Source organism: Oenanthe melanoleuca, chromosome 17 (genome assembly GCF_029582105.1).
Source record: "Oenanthe melanoleuca isolate GR-GAL-2019-014 chromosome 17, OMel1.0, whole genome shotgun sequence".
Lineage (NCBI taxonomy): Eukaryota > Metazoa > Chordata > Aves > Passeriformes > Muscicapidae > Oenanthe > Oenanthe melanoleuca.
Genome location: NC_079350.1, coordinates 2,401,936 through 2,422,679, shown reverse-complemented (window position 1 = coordinate 2,422,679; position 20,744 = coordinate 2,401,936). Strand labels below are relative to the sequence as shown.

At 38.3% G+C, this 20,744-nt stretch overlaps 1 protein-coding gene across 1 annotated transcript; it reads right to left on the bottom strand.

The window, feature by feature from the left end:
• Positions 1-66: 66 nt before the first annotated feature.
• C5 (complement C5) lies at positions 67-19,662 on the bottom strand. The gene is made up of 41 exons (XM_056505082.1): positions 19,512-19,662; positions 19,065-19,257; positions 18,295-18,457; positions 17,942-18,012; positions 17,259-17,350; positions 16,504-16,586; positions 16,266-16,356; positions 15,847-15,952; positions 15,108-15,234; positions 14,773-14,888; positions 14,367-14,567; positions 13,970-14,173; positions 13,340-13,549; positions 13,010-13,159; positions 12,496-12,625; positions 12,139-12,204; positions 11,829-12,029; positions 11,229-11,319; positions 10,788-10,864; positions 10,079-10,218; positions 9,620-9,841; positions 9,055-9,115; positions 8,428-8,517; positions 7,988-8,200; positions 7,791-7,866; positions 7,201-7,360; positions 6,639-6,734; positions 6,189-6,360; positions 5,266-5,471; positions 4,741-4,893; positions 4,373-4,435; positions 4,048-4,129; positions 3,440-3,491; positions 3,002-3,104; positions 2,840-2,914; positions 2,638-2,743; positions 2,350-2,436; positions 1,896-1,985; positions 1,498-1,581; positions 933-1,071; positions 67-680 (listed from the first exon to the last, which is right to left on the bottom strand). The coding sequence occupies exons 1-41, from the start codon at positions 19,574-19,576 to the stop codon at positions 551-553; spliced, it is 5,037 nt and encodes a 1,678-aa protein (XP_056361057.1). The 5' UTR covers positions 19,577-19,662; the 3' UTR covers positions 67-550.
• Positions 19,663-20,744: the final 1,082 nt, after the last annotated feature.

The following is a 20,744-nucleotide window of genomic DNA, read 5'->3' as shown; positions in this document are numbered from 1 at the left end:
CCTAAGTTATGGGAGATGTTGATTCAGTTGAATGCATCTTAAAACACAAATAATGAAAAGCACACATAAGATTAAAGAATTTTGTTTGTTTTTTTGGTTTTTTTTAACAAGAAAGCAGAGCATAAAACCAGCATCAGTTACTGTCAGGAATGGAAATGCAAGCATTCAAAAAAAGAGTACAAAAGGAAAAGATAAGGAATAAAGTTCCTTTCACAGAGCTTACAAAGTGGCTGCATGTATTTATGTTCTGATAAGACTTGGGTTTAATGACAAGACAGTGCTTTTCATGTTTGTTTTTACAGTCAATCCACTTCTTTTGACTTCAAATGTCTTTGCACCAGTCTGTGTTATTTTCTCATCCAAGCTTAAAAATCATATTTGAACATTGCTCTGCTGTAATAACATCACTATAAAGCACATGCCAAGATAATTTTTCACTTTAACTACTAACAAGTGTCCAGCTCAAAAAGAATTAATAAATAGATGAGGATTTTTCTTCTTTTCAATGAGATTTGATCTGCATTTTTAGTTTTAAAACTGTCCAAGTGAATTAACAGCCGCTGATGAGGAGATCTTCAGCAAAATCATCCATTGTGTTCAGAAACTCCTGGCAGGATGTACAGGCTGCACTTGAAGGCCACCACTCAATCCAAGTGCTGGAATCCAAGGGGTACTGGAATCTAAGAAGACAGCAGAAAATGATCATTTGCTGCTAAAATTTGGGAAGGAAAATGTCAAACAGGAAAAATAAAATACAGCATGGAAGTGCTTGCTCTGTGCTCATAACCTTGCTGTAAGTGTGCACATCTGATAACACATTGTGTGACTGCTGTTGAATACTTTCAACATTAAATCAATTCTGTACCTCACAAGAATTATTACATACAAACACTTTAAGATTAAATCTCATATCCTGGTGGTAAATTACTTACCTGAAACTGTAACCAATGCTTATCTTCAAGGCTTCTTTTCCCATGATCAAATACTGCTCTCCTGGGCTCAATTCAACATCTGTGCAGGTCTTCTTTTTAACAAAGGTGATTTCATTATTTTTTTGAGCAAAAGCCTGCCCTGAATTAAAAAAAAAATAAAATTAAAAATCAAGAATTGGACAATAACACAAAAAGAATTTCCAGTAATTCATATATTAGACAGAAAACACTAAAATGTTCTACAGTACTGGCACAGCCAGGGGATCTCTTTGCCACCATTCTATAACAGCAAAATTTGATGACATAAAACATGTCTCTTGTAAAAGATTTTTCAGATAAATCTGAATGGCAAATAACCCTTGTGCACATTAATAATTATCATCATCATCATCACCATTTCTATTATAGTAACTTTAAGGAAATAAGGGATGCTTAAACTCAGAGGAAAATGGAGTGAACATAAGATTCAGCTCTACAGCCCTATGAGCAACAGGTAAGACAGTGAGTGGCCAAGAACATTCCAGCTCCTTTCTCCCAGGAGCAGAAACATGGAAAGGACACTCACCCCTTTTGTAGAGGTCCAGAAGACTGGCAGAATACTTCACAAAAAACCCTTCCTCACTGCGAGACAAGATGTTCACTTTATAAACTGCAGAACAACACAAAGCACAACCTGGTTATTCCTTGCTCCTGCCCCACCCTGAAGGTCTTAGAGATGCTCAGAAGGAGAATTTTGTGTCCCTTTACAGCTCTGATTTCTGGGAATACAGTGGTTATGGGGCAGAAAGCACTGGGAAGTGCTACCCACACCTAATCTGAGGGAAGCTGTGGGCAGAACTCACCTTTCTCTACATTACTCCACAACCACACTGAATTTCTAATCACTGCAGCTCTAATTTGAACAAGACGTTTTGCAGCAAACAAACACTTGAGAGCAAGAAAGAGGCAGTGAAAGCCCCTTACCATAAGCAGTGTCCCTCTGGCAGGCAGCCTCTCTCCTGCTCTCTGCACTTATCGACCGGTCCAGCCTCCCCTGCACTGTACCACACTCAGCTATGAGGAGAAAGGCAAAGGCAGAGGTGAGAGAATGTCAGCACATGTCCCCAAGGGAAACAGGGATTTCCATCATTCTGTAAGGGATAATTAACTGAGCAACACCAGAAGTATGGGACAGCATGCTGGAAGAGTGAATATTTAAAATACAAAATAACGGCCTCAAATACTGGACTTAATCCAGTCAGACCTCCATGATCACACTACATACATCTTTAAATTTCCTTTTTAATGTAAAATTTGGAGAGGAAATAGCTGTGTTCTTATGAGGATTTCTTCCTTATGTTCAGTGTGGTTTTGTTCAAAGCACTACACTGCATTTTCCCACCAAGAAAAATGAAAAAACATTTTAAACACAGCTTACCTTCCATGCATTTGCATTCATCTCCTTCACACAATCTCACGAGTTTTTCATTTCCATAGGGGTTATAAAGTATGGTGCATCTTTTATCTGCAAGATCCAGAAAGAAATAACAAATACATGTAGAAAATCAAAGTCCAACACATCAACATTGCAACTTGGCGAGTCAAAAGTCACCTGAGCTTCAAATAAAACAGAGTAAAAAATCTGTTAAAGATAAAAAAATGAAATTCTTTGTGAGGAATACAGAGCTAAAAGGCAAACAAGGATGTGAAGAGCTGGAACACACACCTGGTGCATGATATTCATAGACAGTGAAGGTGGCAGGGTTCAGCATTCCAACCCGAAAAATCTCACTGATCCTGAAGCCAACACACAGGAACTTGTGAGCTGGCACCTGTGGGAGAGACACAGGAATGAAGGAGCTCCAAAGGAGGCAAAATGATTGCAAAGAGTAAAAGCAGTGCTTACAGTCAGGGAAGGGGTAACATACAGAGTCTATCTGCAGGAGAACATGCCCATCTTTGATCTCATAATCTGCTACCAGCTGATCAACTCCGCTCGCAAGCTGCAGGGCACAGGAAAAGATGAACAGCAAATATTACAGCTCTGTCAGACAAAGCCAGGAAGAGAAAAAGCATTCCTGAATACTTGCAGTAGATAAATCCTCTGGATTGGCTTCCACTCCACTGACCAGCCCTATGTCCATCACAGCATGAGCAGACCCCGACCGGGGCTCCCTCGCACTGGGCCTGTACCTGAATTACAGTAAAACAAATATGAACTATAACTGACATGAAAGAGACATATTAGAATGTGATCCCAGAAAAAAAAATGAGGAAAATTCTGTCAACATTTAGGCCACAGTAAACTTGAAATGAAGCAAAACAGTCCAGATGAATCAATTCAGATTTATGCCAATATCACACATGTTCCAGGAGAACCCAAATACAGCCTGAAGACTCCTTCCCACAGAGATCAAGACCTTTGGCTCTAATTCTGTTCACACATGTACATAACAGTGAAGGAAGAGAAAGAGAAGATGAGGAGAGCTGGTGGGATCATTAAAGAACAGCCCCCCAGCTGCACTTACTTTGCACAAGCCTCCAGGCGCCCCAGGGGTTCCCCATCTCCTCTTATGCGACCTGTCCACACCAAGCAGAGCCAAAGAATTTCAGAACTCTCCAAAAGCAGCACCCCAAACCTCTCACAAGGCATTGTCATAGTTGGAAGATAATTCTTTGTTTACAAACAAATCACATTTGCCTCTTTGGTAATTCAGATGAAATGACAGATTTAAGGTTTAATGTAGTTTATTAGGTGTTTATATTATTTAAACTCAGAATTTGGTTCTGTCTGTTGTAACTGGACTAGAACTCTCAGCACTTTGTAGAACTCACTGTAACTCCATCCATTCCAATCATATTTCTTCCTTCTCACTCCCCCACCTGTAAAAATTCTTCCATAAATGACTAAAAATGAACCTAACAGAAATAAATTAATTATATTCACAAAAAGGCAATAGTTTCAAACAGGGCTAAAAATGCTCCTAGCAATTTCTTTTTCAGTTTTGCATTTAGAAAGTGGCAGAATTTATTTCTTTCTTAATAAAAAACACTCAAAAAATATCCAGGATTTTTTTCCCCTCCTTCCTTTGCACTGACCTGAGTAGCAACATTTAAAATTATATTAACTCTTTACCATCATCTCTCTTTGGAACAATCTTCAGTTCAAAGTTACAGGACTCCTCAGAAGTACCAATGGTGTTATACACTGTCCTCACCTGCACACACACAAATAAATCAGACCAAACAGAAGCAGCATTAAACAACCCTCAAAACTGTATAAAACTGTGAAAACTCACACTGGGAAGAATATAAACAAGTCTGGTTATTGTAATATAAAAATACCAGCAAAGCTGAACAAATAAATGATCAGCACAGAAAGAAATGGGGAGTTCTTGAGCAAAACCACACCATATTAAGAAAAGAGAAATTAAATTTTAAAATTTGCTTGCATTACTTACATTTACTGTAGCTATGCCAGTGCTGCTGCCAGTGCTCACATACAGATCATCTTGCAAAGGTGCCTAAAGGATTGGTGAGGAACAAGAAGTTACACATTAATAAAGATTAGCAGCAATTAGCAACCATTCAGGTCAGCTGATATTTCAAATACATAACAAATCCTGCAGAAATATTACATTTAAATGAATATTCAAACATATTAAATACAACAGATTAGCAAAGTCCTCAAACATTTTTATACCAAATTATTACCAGCTTGTTATAAGTAAAAATAGCTATTTTAGTAGCTATTTCAAAGCTCAAATAATCATTCACCAAGATGCTAAGAATTCTGGTTTCCCTTTTTAAAGCAAGATTATTCACTCACTGTCATAGTTCTTCCCACAAAATTGTCTTCTGTCAGTTTAAATAAGTTTAGGGGTCCACCATTTTTGTAGGATACTTTAACATCCATGTCCAAATTCAGCCGTTTGACCAGAAGGGAATATTCAGTCAAGGCCTCAAGGGCATTAATAGTGTCCTGTCAGAAATCAATTATAAAGCATTAAGTCCAGAGATTCTCTTCATAAAATTTCAGTTTATATTAATGAAGATTTCCCAGAGACCAAGGATATCATGGCAATGGAGTCACTTGGTGCTAATCCCATACACAGGACTCTGGTGTTGGCAGTGTGGTCATTTAATTGTATTATCCCCTTAAAATGTTCATATCACAGAATCATGGAATGGTTTGGGTTGGAAGGGACCTTCAAGCCCCTCTCATTCCAGGGACACCTTCCACTGCCCCAGGTTGCTCAGCTCCATCCTACCTGGCCTTGAATTTCCAGGGATAGGAAAAAATGTTTCAGATTATGGTACTTGAAGAATGAGGACAAAATATGTAAAAGCACACCTGAGTTGAATAAAATCCTCCCCCATGTCTCTGTTCCTCAGAGAGCCATTTGATGATGGGCTTGGCATAGTTTTCATCACCTCTTAGCAAAGTAGTGAGCAAGGCATAGGCTGTGGTTTCAACCATTTGTGCAGTGGCAGAGCTGGGTGTTGGCTGGTCTTGTGTTTTGAAAGCATCTTTCCAAAACCTGTAGATGGGAGGGTCACCTGCAGGAGGAGCAGAGCTTCAGATGCAAGCACAGCAGCAGCTCCAGCTGAGGCACTGCCCACTCAGGGCCAGGAGAGGGGCAGGGACTCACTGTGCACCTAACAGGGATGGGAACTCACTTCTATGCTAAAACCTGATGTTTGCAAAGTCTGAGTGCAGAGCTCACAGCACAGAGGTGGTGCAGAGCAGCTGATGGGCACAGGGCTGCCCAGGAGCAGTGAGAATTGAGCAATACATGTGATAAAAGTGGTGCAGAGCAGCTGATGGGCACAGGGCTGTTCAGGAGCAGTGAGAATTGAGCAATACATGTGATAAAGGTGGTGCAGAGCAGCTGATGGGCACAGGGCTGCCCAGGAGCAGTGAGAATTGAGCAATACATGTGATAAAGGTGGTGCAGAGCAGCTGATGGGCACAGGGCTGTTCAGGAGCAGTGAGAACTGAGCAGCACCTGTGACAGAGGTGGTGCAGAGCAGCACAGGGCTGTTCAGGAGCAGTGAGAATTGAGCAGTGCCTGTGACAGAGGTGGTGCAGAGCAGCACAGGGCTGTTCAGGAGCAGTGAGAACTCAGCAGCACCTGTGACAGAGGTGGTGCAGAGCAGCTGATGGGCACAGGGCTGTTCAGGAGCAGTGAGAATTGAGCAGTGCCTGTGACAGAGATGGTGCAGAGCAGCTGATGGGCACAGGGCTGTTCAGGAGCAGTGAGAATTGAGCAGTACCTGTGACAAAAGCCTCTCTTTTCAGGGCAGAGAATGCTGCCCGAGCTGCTCGCTGGTTGGGGTCCAGCAGGGCCAGGGCATAGGCAGTGATGGCCACCGTGAAGGGGCTCTGGGCCAGCTGCATGTTCTGCTCCAAATAATCCCCTGCTCTGCTCCTGGCATCGTGGATTTTCTGAAAACATGGACAGGTTACAGCTCACAGCCATCAGAATGACCCTAAAGAAATGCATCTTCTCTGTCAAGACTGTACAGATATAGAATATCTTCTATAATATCTTATAATAAATCCAGAAATCCTTGTTGTTGACTTTGAAAGACAAAGATTAACAAAGCAAATAAATCTGTGAAACAGAAAAAAAGCTCTTGTTTTTTTTAAACAAATGTTAAAGAAAAGGGAAGAAATTAGAAGCCCAGAACATGCCCGCTGGCAGAAATAAAAATAATGTTTACCTGAGTAGGACATATTTTCATTGACTTCTTAATTCCAATAATAGAAAATGCTGTGAGATACAAAGATTTTTCTTTAGCTTCTCGAGGTAATGTACCCTACAAAAATCAAATAATAAAAATAATGAAATAGAAATGAAGGTTCATTTAAATAAATTGAACTTTTCACTATTTAGGTGTGGAAATAAATAGAAATTCCTGTAAAAACTATCAGTTTAATTAAACCTGAAAATACATTGACTCTTTGGAAGGTAATAGCTCATTTGTAAAAAAGAAGCCAAAATATATGAAGTTATTCACAAGCCAGGACTATTAGACAGTGAAATGAACCTCATTGTTCTTTCTCTGAATATTAAGAAGTAACAAGCAGCTACTTTTTGTAAGAAAACAGGAAGGTTTGCAAGATTGTGCTGAGTTTTAATGAATTTAGAATAAAGAGAAAAATTGTCTTGAATGGGTGTTTTGATGAAATACAGCCTAAAATATCTTGCACTGCTAAAACACTTTATCTCCTGGTGCCTTCAGCTTTTACTGCCTAAGCACAGAAAATGTTTGGGTTTCATACCTGTAATTTCACTGGTTGGTAGTTTGAAAATTCATTGAATGACCCATCTGGCATCTGACAGTTGTCAATCAGCCACAGGAGGGAATCACAAACAGACATTTGATCAAGATCAATGTATTGATTCACTTGTCCAAGGATCCTCAAAGCAAAAGCTGTCAGCCTGCCAAGGGAAGCCAACAGATCCTGTTTAGATTGGCAGGAACTCCCACACTGCAGAGGGCACCCACAAATTCACACTGTTTAGGATTCTGGATCCTACACACTCCCACAGTTCTAAGGGATAATGAAGATTAATGTTAATTTTAACTTAACAAATGGGAAGTAATTACTGAAATAATTTTAAACCAGGATCAATTCCCGTGTCCCAGGGTATGAACTCATTACATCCCAAAGCCATCTTGCTTGTCATGGTGTGAGTTATGGACACAAAGAAAAGGTTTGGCAAGTGAAAGCAAGGAATCAAAAGATATTATTCAGAGTTGTAAGCACTGCTTAAATCTACCACCACACTCTTGTTTGGTGCTTACTGAAAATATGAAAGCAAAGCATTGAAATAAGGCTTCTTCCAACCCAAACCCCTTTCAACTCACCATGTGCTGGCTTGCCCATTCTTCCACATGCTGTAGGAGGAGTCAGCATTCCTGAACGACGAGATGCTCACAATGCCTGAGGGATGGATACACCAGGCACAAGGAAAGTGATGAGAATCATATTTGTTCCCTCAGATGTATCACCCTTCTCCGCTTAGCAAAGGTTATGGACCTCTACAAGGAGTAAATTTTTCTACCTTCTTTCATCTTTCTCCTCATCTGAGTCCTGGATCTCAGGGTCTCAGGGCCCAGCAAATGCCAATTATCCGACTCCTCCAGGTAGCGGAAGACGTAGAAGAGCGGGGCAATGCTGGTGAGCTCGGCCTCTGCACTGCCCCTGGGCAGGCTGGTCAGCATCTGCAGCCCACTGGGGCTCAGCACTGTGGCAATCACTTCACCCATGAGATGTCCTGTGCAAGGGAAAACCCCAAAGCTGATTGGAGCTACAGGTGATGAGAGCGAATCCAAGGGCAGACTCTGACTCCCACCAGCGACTCTTCTTTAGGAAGTGTTCAAATCTCTGCACTAAAAGGGGCTTGCAAAGCCTTCTCTCAAATGAAAAAGAATAAATCAGATTAATTTAATACTAACTAGGAGGAAAAAATGCATATGCAATGCACTGAAAGTTTCTATTTACCTTTTACACTGACAGTTCTGTCAATCTGTGTTTTGGGGACCAGATTTAGTGGGACTTTGTATCGAAATTCTTGTCGTCTCTTGATTGAACCTGAAATTGAAGATGCACATAAATAAATAAGTAAATAAATAAAATTAATACATTAATAAAATTAATAAATAAATAATGCACAGTCTAAATCAACAGATGATTCAGCTGGAATTGACAGATTGAAGGTTACCACTGAGAATTCAGCAACCAAAACTTAAAAACCAGAACTATTCCCAAATGCACAGGAAAACAACATCAAGCTTTGAAAAGGAACAGGTGCAAACTCTTTATCTTTCTTCTGTTACCAAAAAAAATCTGATCTGGACCTAAACTTTGTGGTTTCTTTGGTTAAATGAGAACATATTCTATCCCCATTAATAAAGCTGAGGAAAGCTAACAATCACACTAAAAGATACATCTAAAGATTCCTTTAAGAAATTAATCCAAGTTTTCTTAAACCAAGTCAGGAAATCCTTGGGAAAGGACATATTTAGAATATCTCAGGAAACAGAACCTCCAAGTTTTTCACATTATTAAAAAACTTGATTATCAAGAACAGGAAAAAATAACACAAAGACACCTCATCAATTCTCTTACCATAAACACCCTGTGGATCCAATGTGAAACCTGAATGGAGTTCTTTCTTAATGCCTTCTGGCTGGGATCATTATGAGGAAAGAGGCAGAAAATGGAAACATTTCTGTTTAATCAAATATATCAGCTGAAACAACAGGTTAAACCCACAGTATTTTTGTCTTCTTTTTCTGTAGCTAAGTTTGACTTAACTGCTGTACAGCTGTTCCATTTGAATTTTAGTGTTCCAGCTCACATAACTCTTGAGAAAATTTAACAAAAGACTTAAATTAAACCTTAGGAAAGGAAAAAATTGTGTTTCAGTGAAAATCCAAACCAAACAACTTAGAATATCTTTGCAAAGTTGTAATCTATTTTTTATATGTATAATCTTTCCATTTTATAATCAAGGTTTAAAAATGAGTATGCTCAAATACTCAGCCTTTTATTTTTCCACTGCACACACCTCTATGAATTCAAGGACATTGTGCAATAATATTAAAATAAAGCAAAATTTATTAATGGACTCAACTGAACCCAATTTGAAATTCAAAAATTCTAAAAAACATTGAGATTTTTTTTTCCTTACCACAACACGTAAAGTTTTAACCACAATTTCACTGTTCCTGGGGGTCAGCAGTGTAAAATTGACAGTGTGGAGACCCAGCTGCAGCGGGAGGATCCTGAATGTAACTGCTGAGGAAGAACCAGCATCCAGATTCTTGAATTTACAGCTCTGCATCCTTGATCTAGCACTTGCAGACTCTCCAAAGGTACAGACTCCATCTCCAGCTGCTATTTTAACACAGAACTGAAAGGTGGAAACATTTTAATGTTTCATTTCCATCAGAGAAATACCAAAGGCACTGAAATCCTGTCCTGAGCATTCTGCTCCTGTAATGCTATTTCTCTGTTTGCAGAACATAACACTGGCTTAAGGACTGAAGAAATCTCACCCAAGGATCTGTTTATACTGGATACTCAGAGGAAAAATGCTTTTTTAGTTTATTATGTCAATCTTTCCACAGGAGTCATTAACACAAATTACCTTAATTGCAGAGGCTTTGTGGTTATAAACAGATCCTTTTAACTCGATTTGCTCCCCTCGTACCACGGAATAAGGAACATAAACACTCAGGAAGATATCCTTCACAACCTGGATTTCCAAAGGTGCAGCCACACAAATACCTGAGAGAATTACAAACATGAAAGCAGAGTGTCTTATCCACCCTCCTGATAAACAAGTTTGAAAAGGTCTTGACATACTTTGGTGATGATTTAGGATTTTTCAGTGTGTGCTTTGAATAGCCCAAGCTTTTTAAAAGTTCCCAGGTTTTTGCTTCCTGGTCTAAGCTGCTCTCACCACTCCTCACACCCCAGCTGACATACCAGGTTCTTTGAGTTTCTTCTTCCCAAAGAAATTCTCTGCTTGGATTACCAAATCTCTTGGAAAATCTCAAGTCCCTGAGCTACAGGTAGCAAGACAACATAAAGTTGTCCAGGGAAGAGTTGCTCAATAATTTTTCTTCTTACTCTCTATGAGCCACTGTCACACCCAAGACAGGCTTTGTTTTCCCAGCCACTGACACTCACATTACATGAAGTGATTTATTTTCCCTAAAATCCATATTTTTGTTTTGTTTTCCAGTCTATCAATCAGAAAGTAAACAGTTTAGAATATGAGTGTTAAAGTCAATAGAGGGTCTACAAAGCCTCCTGATTCTTTAGCTCCAAACTCACAGGGCTGCAGTCCCTACCTTTATCTGAAATGCCAACACCTTGTACTTCCCAGGTGGTCAGGGAATCAGGCAAGGTGACAGACAGAGTCTTGGACCTGTGAGAAAAGTGTTTTTTACATTTATTACCAATCACCATCTGTTAACAGAACAGCTCATGGCCAGCAACTCTCTAAGGAGACTCAGGGAAGCTTGAGCCAGAAAGCAGGAATTCTGGATTTTCATTGGAATAAACTTGGTTTTAGCTGATTTCACAGAAGCTGGTATTTAGCAAGTGAAAGGAAAAGTAGCTCAACAATCTGGGCACCACACAGCACATGGAGCATGGAGAGGAACGTGGCAGGAAGAGTTTGTTTGGATAAGACTCCATTTCAGCACACATCTCTGGTGCACCTAGGGCTACCCAGTTTACCTCAGTTCTATCACTTCCTTCCTATAAAGGTGATTTGAGAAAAGCAGTACCTTGAAGAAACCTGGTGAACTTCCCATAACCAACTTTCAGGGAAGTAGCTACGAACTTGAGCTTCACCCAGTTCCAAGAGAGCCTCAAAATCTGAAGAACATAAATACAGCAAGTAAAAAAAAACCCTGATCCAAGAAAAAAGGCATCTAAGTACTCTCAGTCAAAAAATCTGTGCTAATCCCATCTCATCCATTTACACATGTGAATACCTGTCCAATATCCTGACAGATCACTTTGTTAACAGGCAATTATAGGGAGATAATGGAAGACAAGGAATTTGACACTCCCACAGATCCTTCCTGAGGTGTTACCCACTGGCTGTCCTGGGCAAAGGATTCAAATTTAGCGTTCAAGTTTACTCCTAATAAACCTTATATGATTGCTGCTCTGCTCGTTCTAAACGTGGGTGAACAGAACAGAGAGTTGAACACAATAAAGAACTGCTCTCCTACACCTTTTCAGAGATATATAACCAAAATCTTGGGAGACTGGTGAAATTCTGCCTGGATAATCCTGGCAGGCACCAGGGAGGGGTTAATAGATTCCATCTGTATGCCCCTGTCCTGCTGGAGCAGCACACCCAGAGCTCCCATACTCACGCATTCTGGCCAGTATCAGCAGCTTATTTGGCTCTTCCAGCCGCAGCTTGTTGGCAAATTCACAGCAATCTGTGAATGCAGAAATGCACCTTTGGTTCCTCCTAATCCTTTGAGCTCTCTCCCTGCAGGTCTCAGAGACTGGATAAGCCTTGACTCCAGCCATGCAGCACTGCCGGGCTTCTGGATCTCGGTATTTGGCCACTGAAATAAAAACCAAACAATTCACATTTGTGAAATGAAGTTTTTATTTCCAAATGGATGTGATTTTTTTTTTTTTTCATATTGGTATACATAGAAATATTTTTAACACCTTCTTTGAGTATCTTTTCCTTGAAGTCAGACCGTTTGGTTCTTAATACTTCATTGCAAGGTTCACCTGTCCAAAAAAAAATAAAAAATAAAAAAAAATACACACAACATAAACTTTTCTTTTCATAGCATTGTCCTTATAAAAATAACTCCTTAAAATCACATTCCAAATGCATGGAACTTTTTTGTTTTTGCTGTTTGAATTACATAGAAGTATTTTCATTTTGATAACAGTAACTGTCCCACAAGATGTTTTCCCCCAGTTTCATCAGTATATGCATCCCTAAGATAATAACTGAGATGCCAGTGGAACATTTCAGAAAATCCCCAGTTCCATGCTTGCACCACAGGAATGTACCTGCTTCCTGTGAGTCATCAGCATTTGCATTGGTGAGGAAGGTGAGCCCGGCCATCCTGAAGACTGCGATGTTGTTCTGTCCTCCCCCAGCCCCACAGCCCAGGTCACTCTTCTCCAGCTGCAGCATGATCTGAGGAGGAACACACGTGCCATGCTGGCAGAATGGCTGCAGAGCACAGCCTGGAAAGGCTCTTTGTGAAATGGAGATCATTGTCCCCATGGCTCCTTCAGCAAGGAGCTCTCCAACACTGCAACCTTTTTTTTCCAGGTCTGTGGAGTTCTGATGAGACAGCTCAGATCTGCCTTTAAAGCCACAATTTACTTCTACTGGAATTCAGAAGATTGTAAAAGAATTCTTTTAATAATTTTGAACTGTAGATTTAAACAAACAGATTTCACTCTGGTTTGAATTGCTCTCCTGCCCATTTTCAGGCTGGCTGAGTGCATGACACAGTTATTGAATGTGAACGTGAAACAAGAGCAATTTGATTTTCCTTTATGGCTGCTCCCTCACCTTTTCCATGGCTCTCTTCCTTCTTCCTGTGACTCCATATATTGCCTTGTCAAGAGATGACAAAGCAACAAAGGAACTAGACTGGGTTTCCATGGTGAGTGATACAACCTCTGCTGGCTTCAGTGTCTGTTTGCTGGACTGCAGCTTAATCTATAAATTGAAAATAAATATTGGTAATGTTGAAAGCACATTGTTCTGAAATCAATCCAGCTGAGGGCAGACACTTACTATAACAATTGAAGTGTTAAAGGACTTGTGTAAGTCCAAGATAAAATCTGACCATAAAATGAATGCAAGCCCACAAATTTCAGTGCCTGCTTTGCTACTCACATCAAGGCTATTCCCACATTTCTGCTCCACATTCAGCCACACTGAATCAGCCACTAACTCTGCAGCTCCTTCCCCCATGACTATGTAGTAAACAATGAGTCGTGCTGAAGGAACCATTTCTTGGGTTATCTGAAAAGTTAGGTGTTCATAATCCAAATCCTTAATTCTCTCCTGAGTTCCAAAGCTCACTGTCTTCCCTTTTGATGTGATCTATAGAAAAAATGATGGAGAATAAAAAAGTAAAGTTTTATATTCAGTCTATTTTTCACATGTAATAATTATCTGAATTTATATCTTCCACTAAAAAAGAAGTGCTGTCTCTGCACTTCTTTTCCTTCATCTATATTTCACCTTCTGAAAAAGCTCTTGAAACCAACACTACTTGTCCTCAATTCCAGTCAAGGTCAGATAAAAATTTTAAAAAGAATAGACTATATCAATATAAAATTTAAACGTGAGACTGTTAATTTTTTCCTATAAAGCTGACAGATTGTGTCTGAAAGGAAGCACTTGTCTGAGCTGCACATATTCTATGCTGAGGATAGCTCTTGACTGTTGAGGTTTTTTCATCCATGACCATCCATGTTAAATTGAAATTCAACATTTTATGCAGAAACATCTGTTACTCACCAAATAGCTGTAGTGATGGATTTTATCAATGTAGTGACTCTGTGGATATACATTAATATTTATTACATCCCCCACTTCCAGGGTTTTGTGGTTTGAAGCCCAGTCAATATAGAGATAACTCTGACTCAGGGATGAATAAGCTCTTGCTTCATAGGTTTTACTTGCTTGGTTTTCATCTGAAAGATGTGGATCTGCAGTTTTTACCTGGAAAGATAATGAAATGTCTGAACAGTCTGAGTACAGAATTGTACCTAAGCAAACAAGCAATGACAATGCCAAAATCATTCTGCAATATGTTGTTCAGAGGGATTAATAAAAGAGAAGACAGCTCAAGACATTACCCTCAAAGAAATAATTACACCCTTGAGAAATAATTTAATGGAACAATTGAACTCACTTGAAACTCCAACATTTTGCTGTTTGATGGGATATTAACAACAAACAAAGCAGTTCCATCACTGATGCTTGTTTTTCTTCTCCCAGATTCTGAACCCTCTGATATCAACTCAGTCTCATCCATTTGCTCATTAAAGGATTTTGCAGTGACAGTTACAGGGACATTTCCAACAAAGTCATCTATGGTGTCCTTCACCTGCACCTGTTCACCAGGACAAAGAAATGGTGACATTATTCAGGAAGAATCTTCCAAGCTTCTCAGCTGCTTCTACAGCAGGGAGTCAAAAAATGCACCAGTGAATGGAAATTAAAGTGTTTATCAGACACAGAGTGATACAGAGAGAAAATGACAAAGCTTGTGCATGATGGGGGTTTATGTTGCAATGTGCAACCCCCTGGGAACTGACCTTAATGAAGAAGGGAAGGCCAGGCTTCACAAAGAGAGGAGTGGCAATCAAACTCAGCTTGTAAGGAGAGACAGCAAACCTGACTCCAGCAAACTCCACCTCTCCACTGAGGCCACCTGACAAAACACAGCACCCCATGGAACAAATGGCCAAAAATAAGTTTAATCCCTAACCATTTTTACAGTTAGAATGGGCTGTCCTTCCTTACAAGTTTTTGGAAGAACTGAATATTAAAGAAAGTCTGACATTAGGAAAGTTACCTAATAATTTTCTTTTCTAGTTCTGTTCATATTTGCAGAAGAGTTAAGAAAAATTTCAATTAAAGAGCTACTTACCTGAAGACTCCAACACAGATGCCACAATATATAAATATGAGCCATCCAGTGCTTCCAGACTGTCAAAGCCTATGGAACTTGCTGCTCTCTTACTGTTAAAATTGATCCTAGCAACTCCATTTTCAATCTGGAAATTAAATAGAAATCATCACTTTATAGTCAATAATTCAGACATAATACATAGCTCATATGCAGATTCAGTGTGTTTCTATTCATTGCCTATTTTCAGAGGAAATCAAAGGTGAAGATGTGTTAAAAAAGAATTCTTTGGTCCCTAAAATTATTTTAAATTAATCAACCAGTGGCACATATTGCACACAAAATTTGTGTGTGGGCTCAGCAAGAGGAGGAGATAACTCAGATATATCTTCACTAAATGAGGAAAGGGAATAATTAGTGTAGAGCAGACTTCCCAGAATAAAACAATATCATTTTGATCTGCTTGTCTCCATTTGATTTCATCTACTCTGTAATAGATCACATTGAAGTTATTTCATAGAAATTTTAATCATACAGCTTGGCCAAGAGAGTAATTACATCAGATTGAAATGTCATTGTCTCAGATGCTGCCTCTGAATTTCATTTCCAAGTGCATTTCTCTGCCCCTGATGACAGGAGAAGTCCACACTGGGGAGCTGTGGATCAAACCACGACTTGAGGCCCATTCTCACCAAATTTAATGGAAAAAACTTCATGGGATTGGGTCACTCCTGAGCTATGCATAAACTTGACTTCTTACCCTTGTCACATGCATTGCCTGAGGCATCATTCTTTTCTCACTTTCTTCAATTATTCCAAAACGAAGAAAAACATCAGCACTGGGAAGCTTTTTGTTGGAAAAATAGCTGAGAATAAAACAATATAAATGCTTTTAAGATTACTTTAATGGTTGCAACAAAGCATTTGTTTTTGAAAAAGAGTCATTGCCTAGGCAAGAGATGGAAAACAAATATCTGTATATTTTAAACACTTCTGTTCATAAAGAATCACTTTGAGAGAATTTCAAGAAGGGTCACTTAGATCTCTTACACAGCAGAAATGACTTTGATGAAAAAGCTTCTTGAGGAAAGCAAAGAGGAAAACTCTGGACTCAGGAGAATCATTCCTCAGGTAAAAGGAGATATAAAATATTCAGAATTCCAAGCCAAATTATCTCACCTAGCTTTCACAACAATCCTGAAGTTCTCAAATTTATCTGAACTGATGAAGTTACTCTCTGGCTCGATGACAATGGAAAAGCTTGGCATTGCTGCAAATTGAGTGAAAAAAGGTCACCTTGGGCTGTTACATCCATGGAGCCACAGGTGCTCAGCCACTGAAGAATCATGACCATTTCAAGGGGTTTGAGCTCTTGAAAAAATTAAAATTCCAGGTTCACAGCACAGGCACATCTTACCATACTCCTTAACTTCAAATTTTGCCACAGCTGAGGTCACAAAATCCTTCTTGTACTTGGCTTTAATCTTCCAAATTCCATACCTAAGAAATATCAACAATCAAACAGTGTTTTAGATGAAAACTAGTGATGAAGGCAAAACTTATTATTGCTGCTTAATAATATTTCATGGTAATAATCTCTTAGAGAGGAAAATTCTGCACCAAATTTTTGCAGGATTTCAATGCCTATTTGAGCAGATTCTCTTTGATACATCACTAATTATTTGAGACTTATTTTAAAGCATTGAAATCAAAACAGAAAATAAAATCACTTATAAACCAGTTTTTCAAGCCCCTGCTGTCCTCCTTCTGCCATCTCAGCAATGCTTCAGCACCCTCTCAAGACTAAAAGGAGAACTGAAGAGAATTTTATTTTATGTTGCTGTTCCTGGGAAAATGCTGATGATTTATATGAAACACATATAAAACACGAAATCCTCATATCTTTGTCACTATTTTTATCTCTTCAATAGAAAGCTCTAATTATCATTAATGTTCTTTTTAAATTGAGCATGAAAAACCTGCCACTCACTGTTCTTTAAGGAGAATACTCTGCCATAAGGTCCCTATTTTTATCATGATTCCACCCTATGTGAAATGTTAGAAATCTCCAAGTTTCAAATCATGCCCACCGTGCAAAACCACTCCATGACAGCCACTATAAAAAAGCATTAAAATGCAACAGTTCACCAAAACCACATTAAATAAATCTACTTAGGATTAGGAGGAATCTTGAAGTCAGGAAAAGAGACTATTCCAGTAAAATCTTTTTCTTCCAAAATATCCACTTCTACTTCTTCAGGATCCTTGAAGTGATAAAAGGAAAGAATGAGCAGTTACAGATTGTTTTTATCAAAGGAGGAATCTTCATCCTGGGATTTCAGAGCAGCCTGACTGGAACACATTTTCCTTAAGAGTTTCAAAGCATAAAAACACAAATATTTGTAGAAACAACTCAGACTGAAATTCTGATTAAATACTTTATTCTGGTTCCACCAAGTAAAAGCTATGCTTAGAATAGCTAAAAATTTACTGTAATAACAAGCCAATTGTAAAAGGCTAAAAAATACTGGTAGATACTGATTATTTTTTATCTTAAAAAAACCAAACAGTAGAAAACTCATATATTATTAATGTTCCCTCAAAAATCCGTTTCCCAGATATTAAAGATAATTGTTTTTTTTCTATTCTGGAATAGTTTCAGATCTGGGATTTGAAAACCTCTATCCAACTTTGCAAAGTCAATTTTAAACCTTTTAAAAGATATCTGGCTACCTGCAAAAACATCTGAGAGTGTTATTAAACACTGATTGCAATACTGGTTTCCCATCTACCTGCCTACCTTTATTTGTTATTAGAGCTGCAAAATATTAATATTAAATTCAATTACAACTCACCACAAAAGTTAGGACAGTCTCTCTCCGAGCTGGCTGCAGTTCTTCATTCAAAGAGTAAACTCTGACTTTCACTGTAAGAATTACAGTAATAAATCTCAAAATCAAAACAACCAAAAAATTCACTGATATTTTTAACAGATTCTCAGGAATATCTTTTACTCTGTGCCATTAATCAGTCGTTTAGGGTGAGGAGAGCAGGGAGAAGTGATTCACTTTTACAGTATGATCAAATCATTCAAAGTATTATTCTGCTGACAAAAAAAAGCTTAAAGAACATTTAAATCCTAATTCCTTGGCAGAGTCAGCAGACTTTAAAAATTAAATACCAGCCAAGAGAAATAAGCATTATTTACCTGACTGATCAGGAGTATAAACTGGTTTGTCTGTATGAATAAAAAGAAACCCATTTTCATAGGAAACAGGAATTTTTTTAAATCTTGTAAAATGTGGAGAAACAGCTTCCAAATATAAATACTTGTCTGAATTATCTGTTCTTGGTAAATCTGTTGGTTGAACCTGCAGGAGATAAAATAAAGGTTTTTGAAGATTATTGAAATATTTTTCATGCATTTTTTCCTACAGTATTTTTGATGCAAAGAGTATCTGAAAAGCAATTACCACCCTGTGGTTGAGTATCATTAAATAAAAATATCAACACTCACAAGGATTTATTTCTGCTTACAAGACACAGGATGGTCTGGAGTATTAAGTTATGGATATTCTGAAATTTTGCATTTTATTTATGCCCAGAACTAGAGCAGCAAAGTTCAAAGCCCAGTAATGAGGTTATCACAGTACAAATTATCAAATTGCCATTTATGCACATGATGAATCCTGGCCACAAAGCTGCTGCTGTGGAACTTTGATTTGATTCTCTCTATTTTTAAAGTTATGCAAGTATGGTAATGTTTCTAAAACAGTTTGAGTCTGTGTTTAACCTCAGTGTTGTTCCTTTACACTGATTTTATTCAGAGTCATTTTAATTTCTGACCAAAAATTGGGGCATTAGGCTTCCCTCCCCATCTTAAACAACTGAAAACTTAACATAATCTTTTTTTTTTTTTTAAGACTTATCACTAAATATGATGATAAAAAGACTGTAAGAAAAGTCTGAATTCCTTACTGTTAAAGTTACAGCATCTTGGAATTTGTTGGCTGGAGTTAAGGAAATCCGACCAGACGAATACACAGTGAGCTTATCTGGGAAACTTTTTAGGGCAATATTGACTGGAAATTCCTCCTCATAACCAAAAGCTTGAACTACAACTTTCTCAGAGGCCCCAGCTCGGAAGATCTTTGGTGCTGTAAGGACATATCTGCACATGGAATATAAAACAACAACAGCAATGGAACTGGATTTATTTCAGATTTCTTATTTCCCTTTGTAATTCAGTTACATGCACAGTGATAAAGCAAACAGGATAATCAGGTTATTGTAAGACACTAATTAAAATCTGCTTGGGTAGTGCCCTTTGGATTGGCTCTACTTAAATTCTGGATTTATTTACCCAAAAGAGAGGACAGCAATCAAGCAACGCTTCCAGTAAATTCTTTATTTGCTTTTACTTACGTTTTCTCTTGACTAAAAGTCGTTCCAGAAAGCAGCAAAACAATAAAATATATTAAAATAGTCATTGTGTCTGGGACAGCAGCAAAGCATGGATGTTAATGAGGGCGGGTTAGAGAGTTTCTGCTGTGGCTGAGCAGAAATGCCACCAACATTTCTCACTCACAGTTAATAATTAATGCAGATCATTCTTTACTAAAACATCACTGCTGCCTCCTGAGGAAACCAAAACTGCTAAACTCAGTAATTTTTTAATTTAGGATTTCAATTTTTAATATGTACACAGCAATCCTGTGTCAGTCCTCGCTTTCCTTCTGACAACTGCATAATGAAAGAATTTTCAGAGGCAGAAAAAACTCCAGCGAACAAAAAAATTGATTCAGTTTGTCCTCGGTAAAATTATTTAAATCAAAGGGACCTTAAATTTGTGTCTGAAGCAAAAAAGCATTTGAGTTATATTAAAAAAGTGTGTATGTGTTAGACCAGCATTACTTCTTTGTTGTTTTGAAATAACTTTTCTCTTCCAAATTTCTCTTAGGCATTTATATTCCAGATTATGCCAACTTTGTATCATTACAAATAAAAACTGATATATGGAAGTGTTTGGGCTCAATACGTCAACACACACTATTTTAAACAGCATTTTGCATTTTTAAAATATCAAAAAAATTTACAAAAAATCCCCACAGTCTTTGGTGACAAAATCTTTGCAGGCCTGATAACTAGGAAAGAACCCCAACAGATAAGTTTGTGCAAAGTTAAATAAAGTTGTGCAAGAATGTTGAAGTTTAAACAAATTTCCCGGTCAACTTTTACGGGAAAAGCGTTTACAAAACTGCCTCTGATCGATATAAAATGAAATTATAAAATGAATTAAGGTCAGCTTCTCACCAGATGAAATGAACTGGAAGAGAAGCAATAATAGAATAAAAGCTTATAAAAGATAAGATGTTTAACATTATTAAAATGAGCGGCCAACATATATTATTAAATACCAATAGGGGTGGTATGTCAATGAAAAGGGGCAAAGAGTGAAGAACGCTGGGAAATGTTTAAAAGTCTAACGAGCCTTTCAAATAGGGTTTTAAAAATCAAATTGTGCCCTTTCCCAGTATTTTTCAGAGACACAGGTTTTTCAACCCTGAATTTCACACTTAGTTACACAGATGCTGAACTAACACAGTCCAAGTGTTAAAAAGAGATTTATTTACACGTCTCTGTGAAATGACTGTGAGT